This window comes from Alosa pseudoharengus, unplaced genomic scaffold (genome assembly GCF_046254945.1).
Source record: "Alosa pseudoharengus isolate Yale_2024_CS ecotype anadromous, Long Island Sound unplaced genomic scaffold, YU_APseudo_1.1 YU_APseudo_1.1_scf_1, whole genome shotgun sequence".
Classification (NCBI taxonomy): Eukaryota; Metazoa; Chordata; class Actinopteri; order Clupeiformes; family Clupeidae; genus Alosa; species Alosa pseudoharengus.
In genome coordinates this window covers 46229136-46255289 of record NW_027468564.1, presented here as the reverse complement: position 1 = coordinate 46255289, position 26154 = coordinate 46229136, and the positions used below count along the sequence as shown (strand labels likewise).

At 42.5% G+C, this 26154-nt stretch overlaps 6 protein-coding genes across 6 annotated transcripts; 3 read left to right on the top strand and 3 right to left on the bottom strand.

The window, feature by feature from the left end:
- The first annotated feature begins 3600 nt into the window (after window positions 1-3600).
- On the top strand, window positions 3601-4023 carry LOC143104784 (histone H3). The gene has a single exon (XM_076269123.1). It carries the CDS (start codon window positions 3601-3603, stop codon window positions 4009-4011), a length of 411 nt encoding a protein of 136 aa, XP_076125238.1. The 3' UTR covers window positions 4012-4023.
- Window positions 4024-4618: 595 nt separating this feature from the next.
- LOC143104955 (histone H2B-like) lies at window positions 4619-4993 on the bottom strand. Its single transcript, XM_076269344.1, has one exon. It carries the CDS (start codon window positions 4991-4993, stop codon window positions 4619-4621), a length of 375 nt encoding a protein of 124 aa, XP_076125459.1.
- A 1911-nt stretch (window positions 4994-6904) lies between these two features.
- LOC143104863 (histone H2A) lies at window positions 6905-7282 on the top strand. The gene has a single exon (XM_076269231.1). It carries the CDS (start codon window positions 6905-6907, stop codon window positions 7280-7282), a length of 378 nt encoding a protein of 125 aa, XP_076125346.1.
- Window positions 7283-8023: 741 nt separating this feature from the next.
- On the top strand, window positions 8024-8444 carry LOC143104709 (histone H3). Its single transcript, XM_076268998.1, has one exon. It carries the CDS (start codon window positions 8024-8026, stop codon window positions 8432-8434), a length of 411 nt encoding a protein of 136 aa, XP_076125113.1. The 3' UTR covers window positions 8435-8444.
- A 645-nt stretch (window positions 8445-9089) lies between these two features.
- LOC143104662 (histone H2B-like) lies at window positions 9090-9472 on the bottom strand. Its single transcript, XM_076268866.1, has one exon. It carries the CDS (start codon window positions 9470-9472, stop codon window positions 9098-9100), a length of 375 nt encoding a protein of 124 aa, XP_076124981.1. The 3' UTR covers window positions 9090-9097.
- A 2512-nt stretch (window positions 9473-11984) lies between these two features.
- Window positions 11985-12338, bottom strand: LOC143104589 (histone H4). Its single transcript, XM_076268743.1, has one exon. It carries the CDS (start codon window positions 12336-12338, stop codon window positions 12027-12029), a length of 312 nt encoding a protein of 103 aa, XP_076124858.1. The 3' UTR covers window positions 11985-12026.
- Between the last annotated feature and the right edge of the window lie 13816 nt (window positions 12339-26154).

Genomic DNA, 26154 nt, shown 5'->3' with positions numbered 1-26154 from the left:
TTACTCCTTATTGGATAGTTTTAAAAAGAGAAAAGAAGAAACCTGGATTGAAAAAATTAAAACTGCAAATGGTTATGTCCATCTAATTGACGAAATCAAATCTGAAACAAAGGCCCAGCTAGAAGACATGTACAGCTCAATCACCATCAACAGAGATGAAATTAATCCATTTTTAGGAAGTAGAACCATCAAGAATAACCATCTGCAGGAGCAAATTGCAAACCCGATATCTTCTGGTGAGGTAGAAAATGCAATCAACTGCCTGAATAAAGGTAAGACTCCTGGACCAGATGGGTTTCCGGTAGAATTTTACCAAATGTCTATTTCCACACTGGCAGAAATCCTCAAGAAAGTTTTCAACGAAGGTATCAAATCAGGACTTTTTCACCAATCTTTCTATCATGGCACTATGTCCCTCCTGTATAAGAAAGGAGACAAGTCTGATATTAACAATTATAGGCATTTAACAATTATGAATGTTGATTACAAGATTTTTGCGAAAATATTAATGAAAAGGCTTGAACCCTTATTACAAGAAATTGAAAAAGAACAAACCTGTGCAATTAAGGGCCGAAATATATGGGATAACCTAAGCACCCTGAGAGAACTTTGCGATGGGAGATCAATCATAGGTTTTTATATTGTGGGTTTAGACCAAAAAAAAGCATTTGACTTTATATCAAGAGAATACGTGTGGAAAGTGTTAGAATGGTTTGGTCTTCCTGAGAGTTTTATTAGTCTTATTAAACTTCTGTACCATACATCAATAGTACAAGCTAAAATGAATGGTGAATTGACAGACCCCTTTCTAGTTAATAGAGGAGTGAAACAAGGATGCCCACTTAGCGCAGCTTTGTATATAATTGCAATCAGCCCTCTAATAAGAAACATTAAGCAGGATACCCGGTTAAATGGGGTGAATTTAAATCCGAAAAACAAAATTAAGATATTGGCATATGCTGATGATTTGACTGTTCTAGTTACATCTCGAAATGAAATGGACATAATAAACGAACATTTTAAAAAGTATGAAGAGGTATCAGGAGCTAAATTAAATGATGCTAAAACAGAAGCTGTATGGATTGGTCGACCTGAAGGGAAATTTCCAATAAATGTTATTGTAAAGGAAGAAATAAAGATTTTAGGAATGTTTTTTAGTAATCAAAATAGTGCAGAAAATAATTGGAAGAAGAAAGAGTATGAGATTAAGGAAGAAATAGAAAAATGGACCAACAAAAGTACAACATATAAGACAAGGATTGATCTGATTAAAATATACATTTTATCAAAATTATCTTTTTTAAGCATTATATTCCCACCTATGGATAAGAATATTCAAATGATAGAACGTGAATGTACTAAACTAATATGGTCTTCAACACGAGAAGTAGCAAAAAGAGAATTAATGTACAAACCACGGAAATATGGAGGACTTGGAGCAATATGCATAGGTCTTTATTTAAAAGTCAAATTCTGTGCCTATGTTTGCAGAGCTTTGATGAGGAAAGCACCATGGGCTAATCATGCAGAATGGAACAAAAAGAAAGGAAGACAAAGGACCAATGTTCCATATTATAAACTAATGTTTGGAGACTTTATAAATAAATTTAACAATTTGAATTGGCATAGTCTATCAGCAAAAGCTATATATAATAGTGTCATAGAATCTTTGTACGGAGGCCTTATTAACTATAGAGATCTAAATTTGAAAGAATGTGAAAAATTTGCCAAGTTCCTATGGTCAAAGAATTTACCTGAGAAAATCAGAGACACAACCTGGTTAATTTCTGTAAGGAGGCTCCCTGTTAGAGCAGTGGTGAGGTGGAGCTGTTATGTAACCACCACAGAATGCCCTATGAGAAACTGTAGTGAAGAAGAAACTCTTGAACATTTATTATTAGGTTGTAGAAGATCAAAAGAAATATGGACAAAAATGATCTCAATTGGTGTACAGATAGATTTAGATAGTAAGACAATATTTTTTGGTGAAAGTAAAAGAAATATGTCAAACAAACAAAGGAAATTGTACAAACAAATTATTTTCTTAGTAAATGCACAAATTTGGAAAACTAGATGCCGAATGACAATTGATCATATATATGTCTCCAGCCAGATTGTATGTAAACAATTAATTAAAGAATTAAAGCGGAGGAAAAATATAGATATGAAGAGAGGGTTGGACATACCATGGGATACCTTAAATCTTTGATTTTCTTGTATGTTGTTGATGTTCTTGTATGTCTTGTTCTTATTTCTTGATTTTTTTTTTTTTTTTTTTTTTTTTTTTTTTTTTTTTTTTTTTGGTGATAGTGGGTGAATATTACTCTTCACATATATCTGCATGTACCCATGTATTTTATTGAAAAAAAGGAAAAGAAGAAAGAAAAAAAAGAGAAAAATATGGGGTTCTGAATTTGGTAAAAAAAATATATATATATGTAGCCTATGTATCAAAATGATGAATGGTTTGCTTTGAGATTGTGAATTTATTCTCGCTATGATCCCATTCTGATTGAAAAAAAAAAAAAAAAAAAGAAAGCAAAACCGGTGGCAAGGCCAGAGCGAAGGCCAAAACTCGTTCATCTAGAGCTGGACTGCAGTTCCCCGTAGGCCGTGTGCACAGGCTGCTGCGCAAAGGCAACTATGCTCAGCGTGTTGGCGCTGGTGCTCCGGTTTACTTAGCTGCCGTCCTCGAGTATCTGACGGCTGAGATTCTGGAGTTGGCCGGTAATGCTGCCCGTGACAACAAGAAGACTCGTATCATTCCCCGCCATCTGCAGCTGGCTGTGCGTAATGACGAGGAGTTGAACAAGTTGCTCGGCGGTGTGACTATCGCTCAGGGTGGTGTGTTGCCTAACATTCAGGCTGTACTTCTGCCCAAGAAGACCGAGAAGTCCAAGTAAATCTACTCCTTTTATAAACCTCTGAAACAAAGGCTCTTTTAAGAGCCACCCAAATATCTAGAAAAGTAAATTCCAGGTTGCCCTTGACATTATTTCTTCACTTACGTGTGAAAATTCATTTCGAAATATGAGCCCTTTAACTCGGAATCATTGCTGGCCATCCATCTCCTAAAATGCCAGCCACTAAGTAATTCTTAGTTCAGCTAACTTAAATATTTACTTTCCTTTTAATTAAATTAAACTTATTACTCCAGACCAGAATCAGAATATCTTGTCGTTACGGAGGGTAAAAATACATTGTTTGCCGTCTTAACGGTGCATTCAATAAATAACTTTAAATGTTAATATGTATATATTGACATATTGACACCCAGTCCCACATACAAGAATAAAATCAGGAAGTAGTGAGATGATAAATACATAAATATGAATATGCAGTCTTTCACTCGCATTTCTTTCCTTTCAGTAATATATGTTTAACATATTAATGGTAGTTTGGCTTTTTCATTTAAACACGTAGGTATCTGAATGGGGGGGGGTCGTGGGGTCGTTTTGAATTTTAGGCGCCACTCGGAGGGAACTTGGAAGACCAATCAGCGGAGATCAAAAACCTGACGTAAACAGGGGGCAGGCTTCGGTCGTATGCCTTATATACCCACGTTCCGCAAAAGCATTCATACTCGAAGACTAAGTAAAAATGGCAAGAACTAAGCAGACTGCCCGCAAATCTACCGGAGGTAAGGCTCCGAGGAAGCAGCTCGCCACCAAGGCTGCGCGTAAAAGCGCACCAGCAACTGGTGGAGTGAAGAAGCCTCATCGTTACAGGCCTGGTACTGTGGCTCTGAGAGAAATCCGTCGTTACCAGAAGTCTACTGAGCTGCTGATCCGCAAACTGCCCTTCCAGCGTCTGGTCAGAGAAATTGCTCAGGACTTCAAGACTGATCTGCGTTTCCAGAGTTCTGCTGTCATGGCTCTTCAGGAGGCTAGCGAGGCTTACCTCGTCGGCCTGTTCGAGGACACTAACCTGTGCGCGATCCACGCCAAGAGGGTTACCATCATGCCCAAAGACATCCAGCTGGCTCGTCGTATCCGTGGGGAGCGTGCTTAAATCAATCCAAGTCAGGACCCAATTCAAAGGCTCTTTTAAGAGCCACCCAAATATTTAGAAAAGCTATTTTTCAAACTGCTTTAACGTTTACTGTTTATAACTTAACTTGCCTAAAAGGACTTTGCTCAATGCAAAGTGTGTAATGTTTAGCGTGCTAGCATTACAATCACCGATGTCAGTGTGTAGTCGTGTGTCCAGTTAATGTTTGGGTCTAAGGCCAGACTACTACTCTTGAAAAACTGACATGACAAGGTTCGTAGTTTCTTATTTGTCGACGTTAGTCTCAACCAGCACTACAAACCAGCATTCACCGTTATCATTTTCTCCAATTAGTCCTCTACCAAACACTTATGTAGTTTAATAAAGATCACCTGCCAATCTTTTGTATTGTAACAGTAACACAACAGTAAAGAGTAATTTTTTCGTTTTATATCAAAATCCTACACATATCCTTTTGATCAGATTATATCCATTCTTTATTAGTGAGAATGGCAGGATCACGACCGTTTAGCTATAGCTAGGTTTGACTACATTGGAATTATTTTTTAAAGAGAATGTGAGTGGCTCTTAAAAGAGCCTTTGGGTTGTAAAGCGTTAGATGAACACTTTACTTGGAGCTGGTGTATTTTGTGACGGCCTTGGTTCCCTCGGACACGGCGTGCTTGGCCAGTTCACCGGGCAGAAGCAGACGCACTGCAGTCTGGATCTCCCTGGAAGAGATGGTGGAACGCTTGTTGTAGTGGGCCAAGCGGGAGGACTCTCCAGCGATGCGCTCGAAGATGTCGTTCACAAAGGAGTTCATAATACCCATCGCCTTGGAAGAGATACCAGTGTCGGGGTGGACCTGTTTCAGGACCTTGTACACGTAGATGGCATAGCTCTCCTTCCTGGACTTTCTGCGTTTCTTTCCTCCTTTACCAGCCGTCTTTGTCACGGCTTTCTTGGAACCCTTCTTGGGTGCAGGCTTAGCTGGATCTGGCATGTTGACTTCTCTACAACAATAAATTGAGAATACATGACTATCGAAGTTATCTCGCATATATGCCAGATGATATGCAAATAGAGGACTGCGACACTTCACCCCCAAACCACCAGAATGACTGTAATTTCCCTCCAAAACGAAATACCCAGACACGGTTGGTTATTTTGTATCGATGGGGGCAGTCAGTGATAGGTTAGCACCACCCACAGATCATCGGTTTACACAACCTTTTGTTCTTTTCCCGCACTTTTCTTCTAAAGGAAAGGACTTCTTTGAAATCTGCCAAATAGTTTTTTTTTTTTTTCATTTCGCGTTGCAGTTCATGCTTGGAGTTTTTCTCAGTCATTTTTGTGTGACTTTCACGTTTGAAACGCGACATAACCGTAAAAATCGTTATTTATTGAACTGTTGCCACTGCAATTTGTTGACAGACATTTTCAGTTTGAAGAAAACACGCTTTTACAGCACCGTGCAAAACAGATAGGATAGATTAGTAAAATATAGGAAACACCCTATTGATTTACATTCTTACGCTCCTGTCTGTGAGGCCAAATTTATGCATTTGCTTTATTGATTATATAAGAAGTTATGGCAAAGAAGTTATGGCAAAAAGTGCATGTAATGACTCAAACGATGAAAGAAGGTCTGATTTGATTTATGGGGTAGGACTATTCAGCATGGAACCAGCATACATGTGTTTTTCTTTTTTTTTTTGCTTTATATTTGGTATTGTTGAGTATTGTTTGTATATCTGAACCCTTTTAAGCTCATGGCGTCGGACCTTATTGGAGAAGTTATCATAGGACTTTTCATATCATTAACATTGGCATGTGAATACGTAGCTTACACGGGCTACGTGCATGTTAAGCCTTCCCATTGGCTCGCAACGCCCTAGTCGACCCAAAATTGCCATACTGAATGAAAGTCGGTGTTTATAATTCACATTACCCAATTCATGGGTTTCAGCAGATCCATTTCTACAGGTGTGTAAGTAAACTCAATCACCCAGATTATCAGTACAGACTGCATGGTGCTTGATTAAAACACCTGTGGAACGGGACCTGATGAAAGCCATATAAGTAAGTATAGTATGTAAGTATACTCTTTTGATCCCGTGAGGGAAATTTGACCTCTGCATTTATCCCAATTAGTGAAAAACACTCAGCACACAGTGAGGTGAAACACACTAATCCCGGCGCAGTGAGCTGCCTGCAACAACAGCGGCGCTCGGGGAGCAGTGAGGGGTTAGGTGCCTTGCTCAAGGCAAAGTCCTTTTAGGCAAGTCCCTCCACTCGGCGGCCATATACCAACGTTTTATGGGCACTCATCGGGCACAGTCTTTGGGTCGAACTGCGCGTGCGCAAGGCTTTACGACACCAATCTTGCTCCAGCGGCGAGATCACAACACATGATTGGCACGATGTCTTCACAACACACCATATGATTGGCTCAATGTATTCACATCACACCACATGATTGGCTCAATGTATTCACATGTCGACGTTTTGCCGAGGAAGGGGTGGGATATGTGTACAACGGCCATATTGGCGTGACAAACTAGCCCCATGCATTTCTATGGAGTAGTGCTGTGTCTCCACATTAGAAAGTCTCTGATTGAACCTCTTATCCGGAAACTTTGCTATAATGTACTACTAATGTAATCTACTATGCCACGTGTTAAATGTAATGATTGAAGACGATGTGCTGTTATGGAGGTGGAAGTGCTACAAACCACCACCAAATGAAACTGAAATTGACGTGCAGCAGCGAGCTACACGCTGATTGGCTCTCAGTATTCCTTTCTCAGCCACTGAGGCACTGAGTAGCCCGTGCTGGTGTGGTATAATAAGACATGCCTGGCTATAGCTGACCATCTAAGTCAGTAGACGAGCTCTTAATACTTAAAAAAAAATGAGCGGCAGAGGCAAAACCGGCGGTAAGGCCAGAGCAAAGGCCAAGACTCGTTCATCCAGGGCTGGACTTCAGTTCCCCGTCGGCCGTGTGCACAGGCTGCTGCGGAAAGGTAACTACGCTCAGCGTGTCGGCGCTGGTGCACCAGTGTACTTGGCTGCTGTGCTCGAGTACCTGACTGCTGAGATTCTGGAGTTGGCCGGCAATGCTGCTCGTGACAACAAGAAGACCCGTATCATTCCCCGCCATTTGCAGCTAGCTGTGCGTAACGACGAGGAGTTGAACAAATTGCTCGGCGGTGTAACCATCGCTCAGGGTGGTGTGCTGCCTAACATCCAGGCTGTGCTGCTGCCCAAGAAGACCGAGAAGTCCAAGTAATCCTGCTTTCTTTAAGTCTCTGATACAAAGGCTCTTTTCAGAGCCACCCAAATAACTTGAAACGTACTTTCCAAGTTACCTTTTAGTTCTGTAAAGTCATCGCATACGTCTGGAAAATAATTAATAAATACGACCCCTTTATACTATGGATCAATACCCATTCTTCTCTAATGCAGAATTCAGAAACAATTCCTTTCTTGCCATTGCGTAGGAGTTAAACATTGGTTAGTCTTTCAACGGTGCATTCAATAAATGTAAAGGCAATATATCCAAGCCACAGACATATTCTCACCCACTCCCCACGTGTACACAAACACAAGCATAAAATAAGGAAGTACTGAGGGATGATGCATACAAGTTATTATGCAGGACTGCGGAGCCTCTAATTCAACATAATGTAGTTATCAGTAACTAGTTTCATTTTTTCATTTTATACCTTAGGCAATAATTTGTGTTCATGCTATTAGTTATTTTTTTGAGTTTATATGCACTGGCCGATGGAATGTTTAAGTGAAATTATTTATTTAGATTTTTGAATGGTGAATCAAAGCAACGATAAAGGCATTTAGGGGGTGGGCTTTGTATTTTGAATTTCAGGCGCCACTCGGAGGAAACTTAGAAGACCAATCAGCGGAGACAATAAACCTGACGTAAACAGGGGGGCAGGCTGCTGTCGTAGGCTTTATATACCCAGGTTCCGCATGTGTGTTCATACTCCTCCAACCCGAAGAATAAATAGAAATGGCAAGAACCAAGCAGACAGCCCGTAAGTCTACCGGGGGTAAGGCTCCGAGGAAGCAGCTCGCCACCAAGGCTGCGCGTAAAAGCGCACCAGCAACCGGTGGCGTGAAAAAGCCTCACCGTTACAGGCCTGGTACAGTGGCTCTGAGAGAAATCCGCCGTTACCAGAAGTCTACTGAGCTGCTGATCCGTAAGCTGCCCTTCCAGCGTCTGGTCAGAGAAATTGCTCAGGACTTCAAGACTGATCTGCGTTTCCAGAGCTCTGCTGTTATGGCTCTTCAGGAGGCTAGCGAGGCTTACCTCGTCGGCCTGTTCGAGGACACTAACCTGTGCGCGATCCACGCCAAGAGGGTCACAATCATGCCCAAAGACATCCAGCTGGCTCGTCGTATCCGTGGGGAGCGTGCTTAAATGAATCCAAGTCAGGACCCAATAATTCAAAGGCTCTTTTAAGAGCCACCCAAACATTCAGAAAAGCTATTTTCCAAACTGCCTGCAGAAACCCGCTTAGTGCTCTTTTAGAAACACGTACTGTTATGTTTAACTTGTGTAATGCACGCTAAACATTACACAATCACCGATGCCAGTGTAGACGCAAACAAACTGGACACGACTAAGACCAGACGATAAATGCATGTCAGCTCTTGTGAATAGCTGACATGTGACAATATGCTCTCTTGGACCCTGCAAGTTTTGTAGGTTTTCCCGTTTGTCTTATTTTTCGACGTCAGCGTCTCACCCAGCACTAGAACTGTGTTTGGTCAACTGTTTATTTTCTCCCACTTGCGCGGTTCCTCTACTTTTATTAACCTACATAAAAGGTCACCTGCTAGGCTTTTGTATTGTAACGCAACGCAACAGTAGAGTATTTTTTTACGTTTTATATCAAAATATCCTATATATACACGCACATCCTATTGATTAGATTATATCCATTCTTTATTAGAAAGAATGGCGGCATCACGACTGTTTAGCTGTAGCTAGGCATGTATGACTAAAGTGGAATTACTTTTCAAAGAGAATGTGGGTGGCTCTTAAAAGAGCCTTTGGGTTGTAAAGCGTTAGATTAACTCTTTACTTGGAGCTGGTATACTTGGTGACGGCCTTTGTTCCCTCAGACACGGCGTGCTTGGCCAACTCTCCGGGTAGAAGCAGACGCACTGCAGTCTGGATCTCTCTGGAAGAGATGGTGGAACGCTTGTTGTAGTGGGCCAAGCGGGAGGACTCTCCAGCGATGCGCTCGAAGATGTCGTTCACGAAGGAATTCATGATACCCATCGCCTTGGAAGAGATACCAGTGTCGGGGTGGACCTGCTTCAGGACCTTGTACACATATATAGCATAGCTCTCCTTCCTGGACTTTCTGCGTTTCTTTCCTCCTTTACCAGCCGTCTTGGTCACGGCTTTCTTGGAACCCTTCTTCGGTGCAGGCTTAGCTGGATCGGGCATGATGATTTCTCTACAATAACAAATTGAGAGTACACGACTATCGACGTTATCTAGTATATATTCCAGGTTATATGCAAATAGCGGACTGCGTCAATGCGTCACACCCTCAACGACCAGAATGGCTGTAATTTCCCTCCTAAACCAAATACCCAGACACGGTTGGTCATTTTGTGTCGTAGGGGGCAGTCAGTGAGAGAAGGTTAGCACCACCCACAGATCATCAGTTTACACCATCTTTTGTTATTTTCCCGCACTTTTCTTCTAAAGGAAGAGAATCCTTCAAAATCTATACTTCCCCCGCCATATCGCTCCAAGACATGTAGCCTCAAGCTGCAAATGTCATGCTCTCCATGTCGCTGAAATTAGCTGACATACACACTCATATTGACCTACACTAGACTCAAGCACTGCCCATGGTTAGCCTACATTCGGTCTTGTTCAGTAGTCAGCTGTGCGCGCGGTCTCCTCGTGAGCCTACCAATAGCCTATTCACTTCTAACATTTAACTTAACTACCAAGATAACATAGCCTATGTCAGATAATATTTCCCCCCTTTGTAATTTAGGATATGAATTTCAATGAACAATTCCAAGATGCACGAAACATAAAGGCTTTCAACTTACCAAGAACCTAGACACCCGTTTGATTACTCATGCATTAGCACGGTTACGGTCTCTAACCTGTTGTACAGTCCTCGTGACAGCCTACCAACAAACATCTCATTTAACAACTACCAAGATAACATGACGTGTATTTGTATTTTATATCCATCGGTAATGTAGCCTATGAACCTCTATGTAGGCTACATAATCACCTAAGATGCACGAGAAATAAATAGGTTTCTGCGATCGGTTATAACTCAAACTTGCGATAACACCCGTTTGATTAGACTCATACCCTCGGTTACGGTCTCCTTCAGTAGCCTGGCGCGCGGTCACTTCGTGAACCTACTATGAAGCCAGCAACATTCACCTCTCTAACATTTAACTTTCTAACTACAAAGATAACATGACGTGTATTTGAAGGCTATGTGATGAACTTCCCCATCGATATATGAATGGCCATGAACACAAGCATCTACGATGCACTAAATAAAACAAGGCATGGTTAATAACTTGCCGCGAACCTAGACAACCGTTTTGATTACATAGACTCATAGCCTATACCTCGGTTACGGTCTCGTTTAGTAGGCGAAGTAGCCTGATGCGCGGTCTCTTCGTGAAAAACGAAGCCAGCAACATTTAACTTTATAACTAGGCTACCCAGGTAGCCTATTTGAAGCTTATGTGATGTAGGCTACTTCCCCATCAATAATGTGTAAATTGAACACAATCATCTACGATACTAAGGCTTGGTTAATAACTAACTTGTCGAGAACCTAGACCGTTTGATAACATTAGACTCACCCTCGACTACGGTCTTGCTCAGCCTGGCACGGTCTTCGTGAGGCTAAGCAACATTCACTTCTCTAACATTTAACTTTATAACTTTAAGATAATATGACGTGTAGGCTAATATGAGATGTAGGCCTACTTCCCCATCGATAATGTGTGAATTGCCATGAATAAATAATCTAGGCTACGATGCACTAAGGCTGGTATGAATCAAACTTGCCGAGAACCAGATAAAGGGTACAGCGGTTGTTGCACGGTTACATTCGGTCTCATTCTGTCTCCTCGTGACAGCCTGCAGCCTACAGTCATTCACTTCTAAGCATTTATTTAACATGACTAGGCTACTAAGATAACATTAGGCCTATGTGTATTTGTAGGTATGTGATATAATACTTTCCCATCGATAAAATGTCCATGAACATAAGCATCTAGTTTGCACTAGAAAGGCTTATGTGATCGCTTGATTACAACTTGCCGAGAACTGTTTGACTCGTGTGGCAGCCACGGTTACGAGGCCCGGAGAATCTAGCGAACTGTTTGACTCGTTTGACAGCCACGGTTATGAGGCCCAGAGCCTTACAGGCTCATCATATTTTGACTGATTATACTACCACTCCAGTAGAGGCGCTAATACGCGATACGATGAAAGAGTAGCGACGAGAACACTCGAGCACAGCCAATCAAGCCAGTGTTGCTCTGTATGTGAAAATGGATGTTAGGAACACTGAGTCGGTTTTTGACGTTTGGCACTCGATTCTCCCGGCTCAGTGACACGAACCGGGTTATTTAACCGACACTTCGGTCAGTTCGTCAACACTAATTTCTATGGAGGATTTTTTGGAACCATGGAACCAGCATACATGTGGTTTTTATTCCTTTTGCTTAATATTTGGTATTGTTTGTGTATCTGAACAAAGCTTACGCTCATGGCGTCGGACATTATTAGAGTGATCATGGGATTTTTCATATTATGAATACGTAGTTTACATGGACTACGTGTATGCCTTCCATTGGATCGCAACGCCCTAGTCTCCCTAAAATTGCCATCGAGACCGAGCACAAGTGGGGCTTCTCACACAAATTGTAATACTGCCTTTTAAAAGAAATTGGGTGGCTCTTAGAAGAGCCTTTTGGTTTAGTCGGGAGAGATATCTGATCCTTTATCCACCAAAACCGTACAAAGTACGACCCTGGCGTTTCAGAGCATAGACGACGTCCATGGCGGTCACGGTCTTTCTCTTGGCGTGCTCGGTGTAGGTGACGGCATCACGAATCACGTTCTCCAGGAACACCTTTAGTACACCACGGGTCTCTTCGTAGATGAGACCAGAGATACGCTTCACACCACCACGGCGAGCCAGACGCCTGATTGCAGGCTTGGTGATCCCCTGGATGTTATCACGAAGAACTTTGCGGTGACGCTTTGCGCCCCCTTTTCCAAGACCTTTGCCTCCTTTGCCTCTGCCGGACATTTTCAAACTCCTTACGAAATGCGCGAATGTGTCGAAATTGTGACTCGCAACTCTTAGTAATTTCCACAGAGAGGACGTTGGTGAAAACTAGTAAGAACTGCCCCTTCACAGTCCCTCCTTTAGACTGTCCGGGCATTTAGGCGAATATACGTCACCAAAAACGCCCACAATAGAGCTTCATCCAACTTCACAACAAAACAAAGAAGGACCATTGATAGCCTACTTTTTACAACGCCAGACAAAAAGTCTACATTCTGAATGCTTAAACACAACCGTGATTCTTATAGTACAATTTCTAAAACTATTAATACTTATAGCAAAACCACTCACTGAGTTCGCAAAACTAAAAGCACAAACACTGCTTTGCACTCAGTTTGCAATTTTGTAACACACACTGTAGGCACAATTCACTGCACAGCACTCTTTTTGCGGAACTGTAAACACAACTCATGCTTTACACTCAATTTCCAAATGATCAACACACTCCTAGGAAATCTATACACATGTATGGCTATTATTTACACTATTTTGCCAACTCTCTGGCACACTTTCTCATGTGAAAACTGTTTTAGATAATTAGTTTACTTTGCAATCAGCCTAAGCACTATAGATAAGCCACAGGTAATGTACAATGGGTACAATGGAGGGAGCAGGAAGAGTGAGAAGAGTAAGAATTAGAGGAGGCCTAAGAATAGGACGTGGAGGTGAAGAAGTAGGAGGAAGAAGAGGAGGAAGAGGACGTGGAGGTGAAGAAGTGAGAGGGAGAGGATGACAAGGACAAGGAGGTGAAGTTAGAGGATAAGGACAAGGAGGAGCAAGAGGAGGACGAGGAGGGGGAAGAGGAAGGGTAAGAAGAGAAAGAAATAGCCCTTTTACAGGCAAAAAAAAAATCAGTCTACCTGTGGGGATATTGTCATGTCAGGCCTGGATACGGCATTCCAGAATATATTTTCCCCGGTGCCTTGGACTAGGACATTGCATGTGATGTAGACAAAATTTTGAGAGAGACGACCTGTGGGGTGTACTACGAATCTCGATTAGTGAGTTAGCGAGGTATGTTGCGCTCAAAGCCAGGCTATGCTGTGACACGAAAGTGGATCTGTTTTAGTGTCGCTATATCACCATGGTGTCTTATGCTGTCAACCAAACCTGGTCGGGAGGAGGTTATGTGCTAAGTTATAGCTCAAATCGTGTAATCTACCGCACACTGACCAATCAATTGTCTTAAAAACGAGGTTATCTCACGTGTAGGATTCTGTCATATATCTTACAGGTGGAGCTCCGCCTCTACTAACATTTTGGATCTCGAATGCGCTTTAATAGGGCGGTGCGTGCAAATATCCCACTATGGACGTGCATACCATACAACAACTGATGACAATTGATTTATTTGATGTTATAGGTTAGACACAAAAAATCACCGCAGTGTAGATTAAGCTATCGCTCATGAATGCGGAAGTAATTGTTTTTAAATAGAGGCGGTCTTGTGCGTCTCCACGTTTCACGATTGACCAAAGTCATCCCAACACCGAGAACGCGCACAGATCTGAGCTGAAAGCCTAGTTTGACAAATATATCATATAACGGCAATCGTAGTATCACTTAACGTATACCCCTGAGTCAAGGCTTTGTCAAGCCTCGATATGTCTACATAGCCTAGATATGTCTAACGTGCTTCGTAGTATACCCCACCGATGTAGACTGATTTGTTTTGTCTCAGTGAAATTGCTATTTTGTGTTTTGACTTGGAAAAACACACTTGTGTTTGTTTTGATGTGTGTAAATAAACACCAATACTTGACGTTTGGATCCTTGTATGTTTACAGATCTATGACAAAAGTATGACCAAAGTCCTTTTAGGCAAGTCCCTCCTCTCGGCGGCCATATTGCAACGCTTTTTGGGCACTTGTCGGGCATCCTATTCAGCAGAAATGCGCGTGCACAAGGCTTCACGACACCAATCTTGCTCCAGCAGCGAGTTCACAACACATGATTGGGAAGATGTCTTCACAACACACCTTATGATTGGCTCAATGTATTCACATCACACCACATGATTGGCTCAATGTATTCATATGTCGACGTTTTGCCGAGGAAGGGGTGGGATATGTGTAGACAACGGCCATATTGGCGTTACAAACTACTAACCCCATGCACTTCTATGGAGGATTTTTTGAGTGATGTGTCTCCTCATTAGAAAGTCTCTGGCTATACTGCAATGCTTGTGGGCTATAACACTTTCTTGCCCTCTAGTGGAGGACAAGGGTGAAAATAAGCTTCCAAATATGTTATTGTCTTTCCATACAAAGGTTGGCTACATCACTATCAAATTCGTATTTATTTCCTTGTTAGTTTAGCTAGGTTACAGACCTAGCAAACCAAGGCAGTTTGAATCACTAGGTCTCTAAAACACTCACTCACTCACTTACTCACTCATTCAATAATTTATTAGCTGGATATGGCCAGAGACTTTCTAATGTGGAGACACAGCACTCAAAAAATACTCCATAGAAATGCATGGGGCTAGTTTGTCACGCCAATATGGCCGTTGTGTACACATATCCCACCCCTTCCTCGGCAAAACGTCGACATGTGAATACATTGAGCCAATCATGTGGTGTGATGTGAATACATTGAGCCAATCATGTGTTTTGATCTCGCCGCTGGCTGGAGCAAGATTGGTGTCGTGAAGCCTTGCGCACGCGCAGTTCGACCCAAAGACTGTGCCCGATGAGTGTCCATAAAACGTTGGTATATGGCCGCCGAGTGGAGGGACTTGCCTAAAAGGACTTTGATATGGCTGGCTTGATTGTCTCAGGGAATTGCTTGGTAGAAGCAGGCTTCACTCATTCTCTTTTTTGTCTTTGAGAGTGCTAGGACAAAAAAGCCTAGGCTACTGTTGATTACTGCATTGGGTACTGCACTGGGTACATACGGTACACATCTGTATTGAACCTAACGTCCTAAACAGTTCAGTATGAATGCATGTACCTTTACACCCCTATTATAAACATTTTTGCATGCAGAGTGCGGCCTTGTTCCTCCTTTCTTGCTTGATTGTCTGTTGTGAGTCAGATGAAATACTGACATAACATCAGTGAAAAAGTCAGATTAATATAGTATAGTGTTTTAACACACATAATTACTCCCTTTTTCATGACAGTAAGAAACATAGGAAAATATAGTAAAAATATAGAAAAAAATATCTTCTTTATATACCTGCCTTGCAATTACTAAGGACATTATGTAATTTCCATTTGAAATGTCAGAATGGAATTCTGAAGTCACATTTTAATGAAATATTGTTGTGAGTGTGTAAAGAATCCTTGCCAAAATCTGCCAATTACATTAATACACAGGATTAGATGTTATAATCCCTTGTGCCAAAATCCAAGGTAAAAACACATTCAGAAGCCCCTACCCAAATTAATTTTTAAAAAAGCACGCTAACCACCAAATGACAAATGGCCCATTTAACAGCAGTATACAGTATGCAGCACATCATTGGGGTTATCAAGTAGGCACCCTCATTCACCGATGTTTCGTTAAATTAGGCCCACGACACCTCATGAAGGCTTAACACTGAAACCACTCCCCTCCATGCTGCCACCATATTACCACATTGAAATATCCAATATCCAGGCGCGGCTCGTTCACTTGGGCAGGAGGGGCAGAGCCCTACTAAAGATTCATCCACTAGAAAAGTAGATCCACAAAATATTTTTTTTTAATAAAATGTTGTTTGTTTATTATTGCAATCAGTGGCAAAGTACTCAATCCTGTTACATTTTTGTATGATTTGCAAAGAAATTTTGAAAAGATCGCAAAGATCTCATTGATCATATCCGTAGTTGTTGTAGGCCTACTGTAACATTACATTTCATTTCTGGTAGGGCAGTGACGTCACTGCCCTGAAGAAATTGAACAGCGCCTGCTGTTTGTCTATGTAAATCTGTCAACCGATAATGGAACTTCAGCTAGAGCGTGGTTAGTAGAAGGTCGGGTCGGCAGATCATGCCACTGTCTCTTCAGCTCATTGGCCTCTTCCACTCTGTCTTCCCAAGGAACAGTAAGTTCAATGATATAAACTATCTTCTTGAATCTGACCACACAAGTAAATCGGGTCTTAACCTAGTACTCACTATATGTTGAGGTACCGCCATCTGCTGGCCAAGATCAACCTTCATTTCCCAGCCCGCTCCATTTTCCAACTGCCCGGTTTTATCAGAGACTTTCTAATGAGGAGACACAGCACTCCATAGAAATGCATGGGCTTAGTTTGTAACACCAAAATGGCAGTTGTCTACACCCAGCCCTTCCGCGGCAAAACGTCGACATGTGAATACATTCACAATCATGTGGTGTGTTGTGAATACATTGAGCCAATAATGTGGTGTGCTGTGAAGACATCGTGCCAATCATGTGTTGTGATATCACTGCTGGAGCAAGATTGGTGTCGTGAAGATAGATAGATAGATAGATAGATAGATAGATAGATAGATAGATACTTTATTGATCCCCAGGGAAAATTCAAGGTCTCAGCAGCATACAGACAACACAAACACATTCTTTAACAGCAGAAAGAGTAATTAAAGTATATAATATAAAAACACAACTAAGCAATAAGGACAGTAGAAGATAAAGAATATGCTAAATATACTAAAATACAAATTATACTAACTAACACTTAATCTAAATCAATTGTAAAAACAGTATCCACATAGTGGTGATTAATCAATCAGAGGCGCTTGCAATGACTGAGGCAGGGACTGAGCCTGTGATTCTCTGTGCATAGTAAGGTAGGGTGACCAGATTTGGGTTTGTGAAAAAGAGGACACTTCAGTGGGGGGGGGAGAGGGGGGGGGGCATGTGTCAACAGACATGGTGACTATGTATGATAATGAGCTTGATTGGCCGGCCCAACGCTAACAGAAAAACACTGCCTCAAAAGACTATTTTGAACACTTGAAAGTTTTCAATGTGCAAAAACAATAATTACAATAAAAGTGAGCTCTATACGCGCAAGATATATTTGGATGGCAACCCATCTTTAATGTTGCATATCTCTAAATTTGATCCAAGGTGTTTCTGAAAATACAAACTGAATCTTTTACAGTAGCCTAGCTCTATAATTTTGAACAATCTGTTTTAGAGCTTAATAAGTTGTGTTGATGGGGACTGATATGGATATGTTGTCCATTTTCTTATATCTATTCAATCATGTCTGGTCTATTACAGTTTTTCTCAGTCGCTTTGGTGCTTTTTTCAGATCAGAATGAAAATTCTCATAACTATTAGTTCAACCTCCACAACATTTAGTCATTTGTGCACATCATAGTAGCAATTTCTCCTTCCTCTGAACAAATTGCAAATACTTTTGGACATGTATCAGTTGCTTTCATACAATTCTCTGCTGTTTTTTAACATTATCATTTGCTTATGTCATGTCAGTCAAAATGAACTATACTTATGAATGCTGAATAGTAGTTCCCAATAAAACTAATAGTCTTCATTTCATTGCTTGAGTCATTACATACAAAAATGTTGAACTAGTTATCAAATTCTGTCACAATGCTGTAGAATTGCAAAGAGCATACAGTAAAAATGTACGTATTCAGTGTCTTGTACTCACTTACTCACCTAACTACAGCAATGTGTAACTTTACTGTAGTTTTTCAAATGGCTGTACAAGTACTGTATAGTGCTGTCTTGAGCGTGTTCAGGTAGTGTCACCGAGTTCTGACCTTTTTTTGCATTGGAAAACACTGGGAGAACTGTCATAATGAAAACATGACAAAGCCATTTGACTATCTTGTTCATAAACGATGGTGTCAAGACTTCTCATTTTGATGACACTGACAGTTTCATTGACATGAATACCTGCTTTTGAGAAATGGACTATCCATTTTGAGCAAGTGACGTGCTTTTGCAGGTCATCCACTAGGTTTTGCAGTTTGCACTAATTGTTTTGAAAATTGCACTAACTGCTGTCCAAATGTTAATAGTGATGTGAGAAAAGCACCAAAGCGACTGAGAAAAACTGTATTAGGCCTACCTCTTTTCAATCCATTATTATTAGATTTTTTGTTGTTGTAAAGAAATAGGCCTACATCTATCCCTTATGTTATGCCAACATATTTAATTCACCTGCATATAGGCTACAGTAGCCTAGATAGAGGATTATTGACATCTGCTGTTGTCAGTGTGCAGGCTATCCCTTAAAGGCAGTTTAAAGGGATAACCAAAGTGCAGTTTCCTACCCAAAGCTAGAAAGTTGCTAGGTCGGCAATCGTCCAGAGAAGGCCGCTCAGACAATGGCGGAAGTGTTCGTCATGTTATATTTTTTACAGTCTATGGTTATGAGTTGATGTGCCATCAAAATGTTTTTGGAGACGTAATGTTAAGGTCATGTAAAAACTCTGTCACTTTAGCTGATGAGCTCTCACCCCTCGCTGCCGTTCGATGCTTTGCTGAATATTGTGTAGCCTACCTGTAGGTCGGTCGTTGCCACCTTTATTTGCGACCGACATGTAAGTGCCTGCTTTGCAGGTCAGGCACTCAGCTTCATGTTGATATCGACCGAGACAAAAACATGGAAATTTACGTTTTAATTCGTCAGTGAACTTAAACTACACAAGGAAGTTTGCGCTATTGAGGTGCTGACTGACCATTTAATTGTTTGAGATTACTATCGACCAATGACGGTAGGTCAGGCTCAACACCCTACACTTTCCACTCAATGCAAAGCGAACTGTAGGGGGAGGGCTTGACTAGTATGTGAATGAAAGACATATAGGCTATCCATGAATGAAACATGAATGAAAGAGAGAGCAATGCAAATTCGCTGTCCAAATTCGCTGTACGCGCAAACACGTTTGAGGCTATAAACAAAATCCCGGACGACTTTGAAATTCCGCCCGGACACATTTTTAGGTTTCAAAAAGAGGACATGTCCGGGCAAAAGAGGTAAGGTATGGTAAGGTGCTCTAAGGTGCTCTGTGTGAATGAGTGTCATGGTGGTAGTGCAATGGTGATAGTGGTCATGGTGATAGTGCAAAGTCTTGCGCACGTGCATTTCTGCCGAAATAGATGCCCGACAAGTGCCCAAAAAGCGTTGCAATATGGCCGCCGAGTGGAGGGACTTGCCTAAAAAGACTTTGGACACCTGGCCTTCGCAGAACGAGGTTTATCCCCCTGACGTACAAAGTTCATTTGCCTAACCCCTTTACTAGCTGACTTCTCTCCTTTTATCCTCAATAGCCGCTGCCAAACATTTCAATACCTGGTGGTGACGCCATGTATACCGCCCCTGGGTGAGACTGACCTTGCACCCTGATAGGATATGGTGGAGGCTGCCCACACACAAACAAAGTGTGCATTTATCATCCTCACCAAACCATTGACTTAAGTTCTTGGGAGATGGGAGCACATCATACGTAGCACCTAAAATAAAATCTGATCCTACCAGCTTCCATGCCTCATAGATCTTTCCATTTTATCCATCTTCTTTGCACCCCTTCCCAGTTCACCCACTGGCCTTGTTTTGCCTGCGACACTGCCTTAGTACATTTTACAGTCTCCTCCTGTCTATGCATTTTTCTCTTTTCTCTTGCAGAAGCCTTGCTCCACAAGGGTTTACTTGCATCCAACCCTAGACCCCCCCTAAATGCCATGTGATTGAGAAAAAGAAAGACAAAACTCCCCATTCTCAATAGTGAACCAAGACAGACGTGTGTGGTCAATGTCTGGTCACTAGTAATAGGCGTAATGAGCTGTTAAAGCAACACTGTTTGACTCTCAGAATGAAGATAATGTGATGCTGTCTGATTCCATCCTTCTTTCATGCTACAAATATCCTGTGTTTGTTATTTTTATTGTCATAAATACATATGATAGATGTCAACTTATTTTTCAAAATAGACATAAAAACAAGTGTGAAGGAGATGGATAGAAAGAGAGCGGAAATGAGGATGAACAAGAACATGAGTGAAAGAGAGAGAGACAGAGAGAGAGAGGGGGGGGGACCAAGAAGAAGAGGGGGGAGGCAAAGAGAGTCAGAGACTAAAGTGAGAGAGAGAGAAAGAGGACAAAGAGAGTCAGAGACTAAAGTGAGAGAGAGAGAAAGAGGACAAAGAGAGTCAGAGACTAAAGTAAAAGAGAGAGAGATAGAGAGAGAGGACAAAGAGAGTCAGAGACTAAAGTGAAAGAGAGAGAGAGAGAAATAGAGAGAGAGAGGACAAAGCGAGTCAGAGACTAAAGTAAAAGGGAGAGAGAGAGAGAGGGAGAGAGAGAGATAGAGAGAGGACAAAGACAGTCTAAAGAGAGACTAAAGTGAAAGAGGGTGACAAAAAATTTCTCCCACACCCAGCCGTGTGCTCTGGCCCTCTCTAATGTGGCAGGCTGACGGCGAAGGCTATATATATCCCAGGTTGCTTTGGCACCGCAAACGAGATAAGCAGAGACCTGGTGCTCGTTAGGTCCAGGCACAGGGGTCCTCTTGTGTCCGGCTGCGGGAGTCCTTGTCCTTCGCTCACTCCGTTCAGTCTCGTCCGCATCCGCATGGCAACGCGCAACAACTGTCCCTCGAAGGTATTTGTCACCTCTCGCGGTAATCACATTAGAGGCCCATCTGGGAAGCATTTCTCTTCTTCTTCTTTTCTTTCTTCTCGTTTTCTTCTTCCTTGGACCAAACGCGTGGCCGGGCTAAGTGAATCAGTGCTGTCATAAAGCAGGCTTCCTTGAGGCAACCACATGGTGATGACACGCAGCCGAGGGGGTGGGGTGGGGGGGGTAAGGGGTAAGGGGGGTGTGTAGGGGCAGCAGTTGAGCAGAGAGCCAACCTTGATCTTAAATCAGATTTCTACTAACGTGCTGGGAAGTCGTGGATTTTAGCCATCCCTTGCATACGGTGACAGGAAGGCGAAAGAGAGAGAGAGAGAGAGAGAGAGAGAGAGAGTGATACAGTCACTGAAACAGTCATTAAAAAAATCGTCTTGAATCGAATTTTGCGTGAGGATGGCAAGGATTTGAGGAACTTTTTGGGATAGATCAATGGCAACCATGATGGTAAGCTTGAATGCTCTAAACTCTGTTCAAGTGTGAATCAATCTGAATCAGTGAATGCGTCAAATGTGTCAGTCATGATGTTGATGGAGCTGCTGTGTTCTGCACAGTGATAGGCCTCGTCCTGACCGGACATCATGTGGGAGGTGAGGAGGGATACGGAAAGCTCTGGTCATTTTTTCTGGTTAACATGCAGCGCTTCCTGGAAGCCAGGGGTCTCCTCGCGTGGAGGTGGGTGGTTGGTTAATCCCTGATGACGGTAGTTTCTCATGGGGGAGCTCCGGATAATCCCCCCTCCCCTCAGGGGCATGGTGCTGGGGCATGTGATACAGCGGACCACTATGGGAGGCCTCAGGCCCCAGCAGAGGAGAGGAGAAAAGGAGAGGGGAGGAGGGGAGAGGAGAGGAGAGGAGGGGGAGAGGACAAGGGGGGAGAGGAGAGAGGAGGAGAGGAGAGGACAAGAGGAGGAGAGGTGATGAGAAAACATGAAGAGAGTAAATAGGTCCATAGGTGCATCATATACACTAGTGTGTTTACTTCATTTTGGTCAGCTGAGTGTGACATTTCTTGCACTGCATATGGAGTCCAACATTCTTCAAGGATGCACATGGGTTGTGCAAATGCCAGTTGTCCCTGTGTTTGTGTACATGCTTGTGTGCTTGCTATGCAGGGACACATTTCATTTGTGTGTGTATGCTATATTATGTGTGTGTGAGAAAGAATGAATGAATCCGGATGGCTGTGTGTGTGTGTGTGTGTGTGTGTGTGTGTGTGTGTGTGTGTGTGTGTGCGTCTGTGTGTGTTTGTGTTTGTGTTTGTGTGTGTGTGTGCGCGCGCGCGTATACGTGTGTGTCTGTATGTTTCTTTGTGTGTGCGTGTGTGTCTGTATGTTTATGTGTGTACGTGTGTGAACGTGTATAATGCGTGTGTATGTTTATGTGCTTGCTATGCAGGCCCACACATTTCATTTGTGTATATGCTATGTATATTGGCTGTGTGTGTGCGTGTGTGCGTGCCTGCGCGTGTGTGTGTGTATCTTTATGTGAGGACAGGAGGAGACACCTACTCCTTTGTCCTCCCCCTCTCATCCTCCCTTCTCTCTCTTACTCTCCTCTTCTCCTCACACACGTGAATGGGGCTTTATGTGAACCACAGGAATCGATTCTCCACAAAAGCACTGCGGCACCACACATGCCCAGCGTGCCCTGATGGGAGTCATATGACCTGTAGCACATGAGCCCCGGGGGCCGGGGGCATTCGAGGGTTGTGCACCCGAGGGAGAGGGGTTCTGGGTCAGCCACAGCCCCTCTGCTGTCTGGGCCTCAGCAGCTGGGAGGTAGCAGTAGCCTAATCTACTTTATAATTCTTTTGGAATTCAAATGCTGGGCCCTGTGAGTTCATGCACTATAAGTAGTGACCATGAAGGGATATTCTTCATCTTTCTTCCTCTTGGTTTATGTTGGCCCTGAGCAAAACTTAGAGGTGTGTTGTGTGTGTGTGTGTGTGTGTGTGTGAGAGAGAGAGAGAGAGAGAGAGAGAGAGAGAGAGAGAGAGAGAGAGAGAGAGAGAGCATGTGTAAAGAGGAGGAGGCCTGTACCCTCCTCCATGTTGGGGCATCCTGTCAGCAGACTAATTTACTTCACTGAAAGGTCAGTCACAAGACTCAGCCCGCCATATGAAACCTGTGAAATTAAAATGTAATTCAAGCAAAAACTACTGAATTTCTGAGATTGCTTAGTCCATAATTCCTAACTCCTCTTGAGTCAGTGTGTGAGAGCGTGTGTGATGTTATTGCAATTCCTTCCCGCTCTTCTCCGTACTTTAAGGCAATAATCCGGCTTTTTTGTTGACCATGTCCACGTCAGCGACTTACCGAGCATGATATGCAGATTAACAGGGGAATATTTCCTTGACAGCAGAGCGGTTCTCAGCCCTACTCCTAAGTGCCACTCCACCTCCTCCTCTGCCTGTCTGCCTGGAGTCATTAGTCTGGTAATGACCTGAGCAAACCTGACTTTATCTGATCAACAGCTTTTTTTTCAACTGGCCGACTTCAAGATGTGTATGTCTACTGAGAAATATGCAGGATTGAGAGGTGTATCAGTGACTAGGAAGGACTATGCATGTATTTAAGAAGGTGTAATGTTTGCACTACTGACTGAAAGCCAGTGTAGGCCTACTCTAATATCAAGTTTCAAGTTTGGCAAGGCAAGGTTGTTTAAGCACGGCACATTTTGTATCAAGGCAGTTCAATGTCAAGGTCACAAAGTCATCATTAATAAACCAGGCCACAACAGCAAATCACAACAGTTAATGCTAACTCTTCAGCGCCACATCCGTGTCATGCATCAGTGTGTGTATTGCGCTCAGCAATTGTTTTAAAGATGCCCTGCCACACATATTTCATTACTTTGTGGTAATGTCTGAAATTCTACCATGGACTCTGTAACATTTTTTGTGGAAAACATGCTTTGGTTACCTTGTTTCAAGCCATTCTAGTGTGGTATTGAAAGCCTGCATGAAGACTCAGCTTGATTTGTGCCAGTTCTCATTAATATTCAAGGAGCTAAGCCGCTTGACTCTGATTGGCTAACAGCTAGTAGGTTTCGTCCATAACATGACAGCCATTACTAATTTTAGCTTCATGGCATGAACTTAGCTTGGCTAGCGAGTGCTAGCATTGTCCAAATGTACATGAATAAAACCTGCTAAGCTAGCGAGTTCATTAAACCTGTATAACATAGCACTTCCTTGAGTTCAGTTTTACTTACAGGCACTGGTCGTAGACTGCGATGGTAGCCTGCTCCAGGCTTCAACAGCAACCTTTTTGCAAAGTCTGTGGCATTGTTTCAAAAAATAAACTGAAGCCATTTGATCCTCAGGTCTGGGTTCTTGGGCAAAATGCATTGTTGAAGTTCTATTTGTGCATAGAGCACAAGTCCGTTGACATTCAGCCATCCTTGCATAGGCCTACGAAAACTGACACAGAGCTAAACGAATTTTGTGGGCAAGGTCTCAACTGGGCGAGCTCATGAATAGTAATGAGCCCATCAATTCCACGTCAATCTGAAGAGCTTTTGCAATTGGCCTAATTTCTCCACTTATTTCTTTTCAGTGGCTAGAGCTGACAGAGGAGTTAGCTGTTCATTTTCACATTCACGACATAGCACAAACACATATGGACCTAACATGTTTTAAAAAATACAAGTAAAAACGGTTTTGTGTGGCAGGGCACCTTTAAAGACATTTAATCTGTGCCATCATAATTCAACTCTGTATAATGAGGCAATGAGGGGTGTGAAGGGGCAGCAGTTGAGCAGAGAGCCAACCTTGATCTTAAATCAGATTTCTACTAACATGCTGGGAAGTCGTCGATTTTAGCCATCCCTTGCATACTGTGACAGAAAGGCGAGAGAGAGAAAGAGAGAGAGAGAGAGATACAGTCATTAAAACGGTCATAAAAAATCTTTTTGGTATAGATCAATGGCAGCCTAGCCTAGAAATCTAGACGCACCCTAGCGAAAGCAAATGTAATTTGGGTCTGGCTCATCAGGCTAATGGCAGCCATGGTGAATAAGCTTGAATGCTCTAAACTCTGTTCAAGTGTGAATCAATCTGAATCAGTGAATGCGTCAAATGTGTCAGTCATGATGTTGATGGAGCTGCTGTGTTCTGCACAGTGATAGGCCTCGTCCTGACCGGACATCATGTGGGAGGTGAGGAGGGATACGGAAAGCTCTGGTCATTTTTTCTAGTTACTGCAAAAAATCCTAGAATTCAAAATCTAAGTGAGATAAATCAGCTTAAATCAAGTGAATATGTACTTTTCTAATATTTGCTTATTACAAGACATTTTTGCACTTGATTTAATTTTTTTTTGCCTTGTACTTAGTGAAAATCTTCTTGTTCTGTTGGCAAATCTTGCCAGATAATTATGCTTATTTTATGTAGTATTTCCACAAAACAATACATTTCCACTTGCAAGATTTGCCAACAGAACAAGAAGAGTTTCACTTATAACAAGGTCAAAACGGTGCAAAAAAAGTTATAAGCTTATTGTTATAAGCAAATACTATAAAAAAATAAGTATATATTCCCTTGATTTAAGCTTATTTATCTCACTTAGATTTTGAATTCTAGGATTTTTTGCAGCACTTCCTGGAAGCCAGGGGCCCCCTCGTGTGCTTGTGATCAGCCATGGAGGTGGGTGGTTAATCCGTAATGACGGTAGTTTCTCATGGGGGAGCTCCGGATAATCCCCCCTCCCCTCAGGGGCATGGTGCTGGGGCATGTGATACAGCGGACCACTATGGGAGGCCTCAGGCCCCAGCAGAGGAGAGGAGGAGACGAGAAGGGGTGAAGAGGAGAGGAGGAGAGGAGAGGAGAAGATAGCAGACAGTGAGATGACGATGTGTGATGGGAAAACAAGAAGAGAGAGAGGGGAATGGAGAGGCAAAAAGAGGGAAGGATAGTGAGGCCCCCATAAGACAATAGTCTCTGAAAGTCGGTTCTGCCTTTTGTGTTTGTTTCTTTGTTCAAGCCAGGACGCTGTGAGCATTCCCTGATTGGTTCTCCTTACCAGGTACATCTTAAAGCAGCAGCAGCTGAGTGCCAACACTCTAGTTTTGCACCATGTGACAATGTCAATGACACGTTCTCTAGTCTCCCACACCCACAACAGTAATGGCAGCAGCAGTAGATTGTACAGCAATATTTCCAGGAGTGATGACAGATCTTTCTCATTCATTCATTC

Coding starts and splice junctions, on each gene's coding strand:
- LOC143104784 (XM_076269123.1), top strand. CDS start 3,601: ATGGCAAGAACTAAGCAGACTGCCCGCAAATCTACCGGAGGTAAGGCT.
- LOC143104955 (XM_076269344.1), bottom strand. CDS start 4,993: ATGCCAGATCCAGCTAAGCCTGCACCCAAGAAGGGTTCCAAGAAAGCC.
- LOC143104863 (XM_076269231.1), top strand. CDS start 6,905: ATGAGCGGCAGAGGCAAAACCGGCGGTAAGGCCAGAGCAAAGGCCAAG.
- LOC143104709 (XM_076268998.1), top strand. CDS start 8,024: ATGGCAAGAACCAAGCAGACAGCCCGTAAGTCTACCGGGGGTAAGGCT.
- LOC143104662 (XM_076268866.1), bottom strand. CDS start 9,472: ATGCCCGATCCAGCTAAGCCTGCACCGAAGAAGGGTTCCAAGAAAGCC.
- LOC143104589 (XM_076268743.1), bottom strand. CDS start 12,338: ATGTCCGGCAGAGGCAAAGGAGGCAAAGGTCTTGGAAAAGGGGGCGCA.